Below are 8,043 nucleotides of genomic sequence, written 5' to 3'. Positions count from 1 at the left end.
AAGAGCAGCCCCCCTGTGTTACTCGCAGGTGGCTGTCAAGTCTGTCTTTACCTCTCAAAGCTGTTGGGGACACAGGAAAACTCTGGGCTCTCCTCCAGCGCAGGACTTGTGCTGCTTATTCCTGGCTGATTGTTGGGGCTAGCTGCAGTCAGACTGGGAGCCACTGTTCACCTCTGCTGCTCCAACAAGGGAGGAGACTGTCGGAGGATGGATTTCTAGGGTCTGTAAGCAGGCAAGTTGCTTGTGTGGCTCCTACCAGGTATTGTGTGGCAGTCAATGAACATCTCTTGGTTCCTGGCAGTTTGTCATCTGCCCTTGTAAAGAGGTTGCTGCCTGGTCCACAGTGTGGGGAGAGGTGCCCACGACCGCCTGTGCTTGTCCCTTGTGCTGGCAGACACGGGCTGTGCTGGGAGCCAGGCCTGGAAGGCAAACCCTTGTCTCTGCAGAGCAGCCTCCTTCCAAAAGTCTAGTCACTCTGAGTCACCGTGGGGGGCCTGGAGGACAGTCAACTCTGAAGTCTGTGTAACTACAGATGGTCGGGACCAGGAAGTATTGCAGCCCAGGGTTTTCTCTCTTAGCTTTGATGTGCACTGTGAGTGACTCTTGCGGGTGCCAGGCTGGCCGCCAGTGACAGGCAAGGACCAGGAGTTGTGTAGTAGCTGTAAATTACAGCTACAGCCTTCAGATGTCCTAGGAGCATCCAGGCAGCCTTGACAGAGCCGTGCTGGTGTAACGTGCTCAGATAAGAACGCAGCTCATGGCTCTTCTGCATCAGTTTCAGTTGGTTTGAGAGATGGTCCTGTGCAGGGCATCCTGGCTTAGGCTGGAGGCGCAGAGGGACGAGGTGGTGGCAGTAAGGGTGGGCACGCAAGGTGGCAGGGCTGTGGGCTGTAAGGATGGAGGGGTTCTGGGCTGCCGTTATGCAGAGTGGCCGTGGTGGAGAAGGCCTCGTGGCGTGGCGGTGACCACACTGCCAGGTCTGTCAGCTCACCGTTGTCTCCAGATGTTTCCTAAGGCTGTTAGCTCTTCCTCTTGCTGTAGCAGATGTGGGGTTCCCTGTTTTGGACAGAGACCTGTGGGTGATGGTAGTGTTATTTTTGCCACTGGCTAGAGGAAGTGGGTGGCTCGCAGTAGTAAATGCAAGAAGGTTTAAAGCCAAGATCGTGGGTTCTGCCTAGGAAGGCTCGTGCTGGGGTCTGTGCTAGCTCTTTGTGGTGGGATGCAATGGCGCTGTGCGGTCAGGGCAGGCTTTCAAGCTGCTTATCAAGTCCTACAGACAGTTGCCATCTTCAGCTGGGCTGCCCGTTGCCTCCATGCCATGGGTGCCGGAGAGATGCTTGTGCTGCAGCAGCCCACGTCATCGTTGATAAGGAGAGCTTGGGTGTCAAGTCAGTCTTGGGAGCTTGTTTTTAAGGACTTTTGCTGATGTATGCTCTTGTGCCTGCCCTCAGCCTGTATGCAGGGTGACTCAAAGGCAGCTGAACATCACTGTGCAGAAAAAAGAGAGTAACTGGTGGGAGAGACTCACCAAGCAAGAGAAGCGTCCGCCCTTCCTAGCTCCTGACTTCGACCGCTGGTTAGATGAATCGGATGCTGAAATGGAACTGAAGGAGAAGGTCAGTCCTGTGGGTGTGTGCGGCTTGTGCTGCCAGCTGCAAAGCAAGGGTAGCCGTTCCCTTGCACGTGAACTTGTGTTGTTTACTGGGATGCTGATAGTTACTGCCATTTCACACAGATCCCATGCAGAATTGGTTAAACAGTCCACGCTGCAAGCAGGAGTTCAGAAATAGGCACACTTCTGGGTAGGAAGAGCAGCAGCTTGAAGCTGGACTGCTGGCTTTCACCCCTTGTCCGGCACCTTAGCAGCCCTGTGTCCCGATCCTCCTGATCTGCCATGTGGAGCCCAGAGGTGCCAGTCCCAGGCACTGCAAAGCAGGGATTTCTGAGGCTTTCCTGAGCCGCTGGGCTGGCCTTGATGCTGCATTCCCACCATCTGGTGAGCTCGACCAGCTTACTGCAGCAGGGAGGTGGAACATTGTCTTGGAAAAGGCTTGCACAGTCCACATTTCTGCCAATCCATTTTACAACAAACGCTGCCCTGTTCCCCTCCGCAGCCACTGAGCTTAGCACAGAGGAGAAGGGGCCACTGCAACGCCAGAAGGCAGCGGTGAAAGACAAGCAGAGAGCCTGGGCTGGATGTTCTTAGTTCTCTTCGGGTCACGGGTGGGTCGTGAAGTGTTTCAAGGAACAGCTCTAAGCAACGTTAATAACTGAGAACACAGAAAACAGCAGGGTTTTTCAGCAAAAGCACCTAATTACTAGAATAAAATACACAGTGAAGGTAGGATGACCAGGTAACACCCTCTAGCTTTTACCACGCAGTAATTTCTGGATGAGGAATGTGCTGTTTCATGCAGGTGAAAATTTAAACCCTCTGGTAACTGGCTGCTTAGCTGAGTTTTAAACCCGCTAGCTTTGCGGTAGTATAGGTAACAAATCACTTGCTAATTACAGTAACAGCCTTTAAAACCTTATCCTTCATCTTAAGGAAGAAGAAAAGATTAACAAAATGAAAATAGAATCCAGAGTCCCAAAAGACCGTAAGTAACCGTACCTTTCTGGTGCGTAAGGTGGGCTTTAGGAAACGTCTGTCGCTCTTCTGGGCAAACCTCGGCTCTTGCGGAGCAATTCTGACTGGCTTGGGGCGGGGGGGCTCTTTGCATTGTGAGCTACTTAGAAATTGAGTGAGGCTGGACCACAGTAATTTAAAAAATGTGCCGCGCGAGGACTGAGTTGTAGCAGGTAAAAGCCGGCAGAATCCTCAGTGCACACAGCACCCCTTTTAGCACTACCTGTGGCTTCCGCCCTTCTTGCAGGCTGCGTGCTCGCAGGAAGCCTGGTTTGCAGCTCTGCTCTCTGCAGAAGTGTTACCCTTGTGCTCTGCTCACCTGATGTGTTCATTGTTGGTTTTAGCTTTCAAACACCTGAAGAAGGGATACTTAATAATGTATAATCTTGTACAGTTTTTGGGATTCTCCTGGATTTTCGTGAACATGACAGTACGACTGTTCATCTTAGGAAAAGGCAAGTAATAACCAGTACTTTATTTACATGGGGGATTTTTGTTCTGTTTTTTTAGTGTTTTTAACGCTTTCTAAATAATGAAATCTGAAGGAAGACATGCTTGGGAAACGAAACCATAAAAAACAACGAAAACCTCTCAAAAGCTATCACAGTGTCAAGGATAGGAAAGTACTGTCCCCTCGGAAATCACAACTGCGTATTCTGATGAATGTCGCTGGCACTCTGCCAAGATTATTTCTAAAGAAATCAGCGCTCATGGCAGTGTTAGTGGTTTTGAAAATGAGCAGGGTAGGGTATGTGTTAGTGTTTTTGAAAATGGGCAGGGTAGGGTATTTTGGTTTTGAAGCAAGAACACTTTATTCGACTGAGGATCAGTTCTGTTGCTCTCTTTGTAAAGTAATTACTGAAATAGCTTTTGATCGTTCTGTGTGTGAAACACAGCGCTTGAGCAGTGTTTCTGGCCTAACTGCTGTGAAGATCAGGCCTGTAAAGAAGTTACATAATCCTGCATAATGTCTTTTCAACTACAACTAGAATCCTGTTATCGAAGGCTACTCTGCTGCGCCAGCTTCCTGAGCGTGGGAATTCATTTGTTCTCTGAAAGGCTTTCCTGTGTCTTGCAGACTCCTTCTATGACACGTTTCACACTATTGCTGACATGATGTATTTCTGCCAGACCCTGGCATTGATGGAGATCGTGAATTCGCTGATAGGACTGGTCAGGTCACCGCTGATACCGGCTGTAGTGCAGGTAATATTTGAAGATTCTTCTCCTTGTGCTTGAAATAAATCTGTTTTACACAAAGTGTTGAGACTCTCCTAAAATAAGTGGTACAACCCCACTGGCACTGGGGATTATTCAAGAGGCAGGAATATGTGCTTCCCAGTCTTAGCTGGGGCAGGCTGTCTTTTTCCGCCGCCTAGGTGAGATAGTTCGGAACAGCAAACGAGGTGGCAAAAAGTACATTATTTTGATGTGGTTCCAGTGCCCTTTTTATCCTGGCTGCAGGTGTTATGCGTATAAAAATGAAGATAGATGATTTAAGACTCGGTCTCTTGGCTTGCATCGGAATACGGAGCAAAACGTTGCTCGTAAGCAGCAGGTCACGGCTGGGCTGCGGTTCGGTGCGTGCTCAGTTTCGGGCCAGAAGGGTCGATACCTGCAGGGATTTGACAGCAAGGGCTTCCTCTGTCTGTCGATGAAGAGTGTGACTTGTTCCTTAATTTTTCTTAAACAGATATTTGGAAGAAACTTTATTTTGTTTGTTGTCCTTGGAAGCTTGGAGGAAATGCAGAGCAAACCCGTGGTGTTCTTCATATTTTATTTCTGGAGCATCACTGAGGTGTTCAGGTTTGTGGGATTCTTTTTCTGTTGTATACAGCAGATAACACGAAAGGCTAATTCCAGGAGCAGGTTCCATGTTCAACAGGGTCTTGTTTCTTTGCACACTAGGTATCCGTATTACATGCTTTCCTGCCTCGGTATTGAATGGAAACCACTCACCTGGCTCCGTTACACTACCTGGATCCCCCTCTACCCTTTAGGAGGCTTGGCAGAAGGTATGTCTGGACAGGTTTAATAAACAACAAAGTCAAGGCTGGGCAAATAACTCCATTTTTTGTTTGGCTGCTGGACTAAAGAATAATATAAACAGACATTGGCTGTGAGCTGAACCAGATGTAAGCATTTTTGTTTTGACGAATCAAATACTGTTTTCAGTTTGATGGGAAAAGGTTTCTTAGTTTGGGCACTGGAAAGTAAAGGCAACAAAAGGTTACTGACCAGGCACGTGCTGCAGGCCGCACGAGCGGCACAAGGCGACAGTGCTCCCTTACACTGCTTTGGATCGGCGGAGGCATTTCCTTCTCTCCACTGGACGTGTCCTGGTCGGCCCAGCTTGGTTTCACACCAGCTCACAGCTCTCCTACATCATCACACAGGACAGGCAGGGGCCGATTCTGCTGCTGACAGTGGCACGGCCTGTTCTGCGACAGGCATGGCGCTCGCCAGACAGGGCTCTGCTCCCCTTCTGCGTGGAGAGCGGCTGCTCTGGGAAGAAGCAGACGCCGTCTTCTTGCTGTACCCCCTCTAGAGAGGGGGGCTTTAGGGTGAACTCTTCTATCTTAACAGGTCTGGATTACTTATAATTTCTGTTTATTTAAGAAGGGTATCACCACTCAGCTTCTAGCTGTCAGAAGTGTGTTGTAATCCTACCTGGCAGAACCTGTTTCCGTGAGCCAGGAGTAGGCTTGGGCATTGCCCAACGCCAGGTACAGGAAAAGCTGTGCCTGTTGCATTGCTGGGGGGTTTCTGCACGCTGAGTACTGCTGGCACGGGCCCTGCAGGCTGGGGTTGTGGGTGAGAACAGTCTCACCCGGCGAGGTCACTTTTATAGCTAAATTGCTATGCTGCCTGAGCTGGCTGCTTTCCATCATACTGCATGTTTAAAAAAGAATGCATTAAACTTGGTGTAATTAATGAGACCGAGCAAATAAGAAGGAAAAAGCCTGAAAAAGTTGGAGTGGGCTGGGCAATTGTGTATTTTGCATTTGCTAACGGTGGTGCCTTTCTGCTTTCAGCCGTCTGTATCGTTCAATCCATTCCAATCTTCAGTGAAACGGGAAAATTTAGTTTGGGATTGCCAAATCCACTGAACGTCACAATCCAGTTTTCATTTTTGCTTCAAATATACCTTATAGCCTTGTTTTTAGGTAAGATAATTCATTATATTTCTCACTGTTGAAATCAAAAGGCCAGTTTCCTCTGAATAAGTATATTATTGAAAGAAAAATCAAATTCCTGCATCTGGGGGTCATGGCAACACAAAATTGCTTGAGGTTAAGCATTATCCTTGTTGCTGGCTTATGTAAATTTGTCAGTGATGGGGAACACACCTACAATTAGCACTGGTTCGCCCCCCCGCGAGACAGAGAGCTCGGTACCAAGTTAGCAGCATTATCTACTAATCACCTGGGTTAAAAGAATAATTTTTACATGTATTTATAACTCCAGTATACTCAGTTTTACCTTTCAAATGGCATTTGAGCTTTGGAGTGATTTAGTGGAAATCCAAACATAATCCCATATTTAGGCAATGTTTAGCTAAACTGCTTTGTAATCACTAATGCAAGGTGAAGTCATGTTTTCCCAGGAAATAATGGTGCTCAATACGTACTTGGTTTCTGGTATTACACCTTAAACCACCACTTTTTTGTGCAGTGGCTGGTTGGTTCGGTTTGTTGTTGTTTTTTAAATTATACAGCCCCCTAGCATTAAAAAACTGCAATAATGTCCCACTTCAACACGTCGTTCTCTTTTTCAGGGGTGTTTGTAAACTTCCGTCATCTCTACAAGCAAAGGAAACAGCACCTCGGACCAAAGAAGAGAAAGATGAAGTGAAGGAGGACTGCAGTGCTCTCCTACCTAACCTGTCTCAGTGACAAGATAAGCCTCTAATTCTTAACAGTTTTACCCACTGGAAAGAGTTTTGTAAAATGAAGTGATCACGCTAGATTTCATGATTTTGTAGTGAATTCAGGTAACATTCCCATCTGCTGTATTTTGTTCCCTTTCAATCACATATGCATGGCATTTACCACTGAACAGAGACATCCAAACCTGTATCCTCTCAACTACCATGTTAGAAAGAAATCCTGTGATCTGCATATAATATGCTTATAAACAGTGGAGCAGCACTAAATAGGAACAGTGATTATCTTTTAATTGGGTATTTGCTCTTTCAACATTGCATGCAGATAGGGCTTCTGATGTTGGGATACACCGTCAGCCCGTGCCGTTCCTATGGCCTGTGCCATTCCTAGGGTGCATCCTGATGGCAGGAGGAGCACAGTCCGAGACTGCTGTGAGGTGTTTGGGCGTTTATTAACCATTGGGGTAAACTGGCTCAGCACACAAAACCCCCTTTTCTTCTGCAGCACACTGATACTGCAGAATTAAAGTTGGAAGTAGCTAATGTCGATTTGAATGCTGCTGACTAAAGTCTGTTTCTAGTTTAGCCTCAACAGAATAGGAGCACTCGGTGGATCCTAGCATTCCTGTAGCAACACATCCTTATCCAGTCACTTGGGAAAGGGAGCTGCCGCTCTGCGGCATGGTGAGAAATGCTTTCCTGGTTGGTAATGCAAGCACTGAAACATCAAATAGGGAAACACAGGTACCAGCTTTCTCCAAGCATGTGAATCCCAGCAGAACTCCATCCCACCCATGCGAAGGGAAAACATGGAACTGTGACAGGAGACCGGCTTCCCCTGATCATTCCTGGCAGGGCTGTAGCTTCTCTATTTATAGCCTCTAGAAGGGCAGGAAAAAGGGCTTTTCTGCTTGAACTTAGGGGTACAGCTGAGAATTGGGTCTGCATGCTTTGCTGGCCAGATGGGGGATGGGATGGAGTAGCTGTGTATCATTTTGATAGCGTGTATGGAATCTCAGAAAGGGAGATCCCACGCAGGGACCCTGTTCTCTGTGCTTGCTTTAACAACAGAGAAGCTCCCCCCTATCCCAGATCAACTCCTCTTTCACCTGGAAACCTGTTTCAGCTGAGTTCAGTTCAACATGCCCTTCTTCACACCTAGCCTCCCACAGTGAATTCCAGATCCCTCCTGACTCCGCTTTAGAAAACGTACAAACGGGTTTGCTCCACACCGTACTGTGGTGCTGAGCAGGTTGCTCCGGTAACTCCCGCTGCAGCCCGGGCAACGCAGAGCAATGCTGCCAGGCCAGAACAGGCACCCAAGCTGAGATTAGCTCAGTGCCACGTTACTCTTTATCTTTTTCTACAGTAAACCAGTATGAATCTGCCAGGAGATTATTTTCTGCATTAAAGGTAGCAAATGGCTTACGGTTTGTGATGCGGATGTTGCTGTAAAGGAGGGGAAGTAGTGTTACAAAGAACTGGGACAAGCTCCACGCTGCCTTTCACAAACACGTTCTGTCAACAA

General features: G+C 47.8%; 1 protein-coding gene across 1 annotated transcript in view; it reads left to right on the top strand.

Annotated features, from left to right (window-relative positions):
- PTPLAD1 (protein tyrosine phosphatase-like A domain containing 1) overlaps positions 1-6,981 on the top strand; it is a gene marked incomplete at its 5' end in the record, with an annotated part of 8,894 nt that extends 1,913 nt beyond the window's left edge. Inside the window, 8 exons of the mRNA XM_010161685.1 lie at positions 1,452-1,616; positions 2,549-2,600; positions 2,974-3,084; positions 3,708-3,835; positions 4,323-4,435; positions 4,538-4,644; positions 5,665-5,796; positions 6,408-6,981. Of these exons, the coding sequence (XP_010159987.1) occupies positions 1,452-1,616; positions 2,549-2,600; positions 2,974-3,084; positions 3,708-3,835; positions 4,323-4,435; positions 4,538-4,644; positions 5,665-5,796; positions 6,408-6,484 (885 nt within the window). The remainder of the gene's footprint in view (positions 1-1,451; positions 1,617-2,548; positions 2,601-2,973; positions 3,085-3,707; positions 3,836-4,322; positions 4,436-4,537; positions 4,645-5,664; positions 5,797-6,407) is intronic.
- Between the last annotated feature and the right edge of the window lie 1,062 nt (positions 6,982-8,043).

The sequence above is a fragment of the Eurypyga helias genome, unplaced genomic scaffold (genome assembly GCF_000690775.1).
Source record: "Eurypyga helias isolate BGI_N326 unplaced genomic scaffold, ASM69077v1 scaffold30711, whole genome shotgun sequence".
NCBI classification, from domain to species: Eukaryota; Metazoa; Chordata; class Aves; order Eurypygiformes; family Eurypygidae; genus Eurypyga; species Eurypyga helias.
The sequence above is the reverse complement of the archived record's forward strand: the minus strand, read 5'-3'. Positions and strand labels throughout refer to the sequence as shown.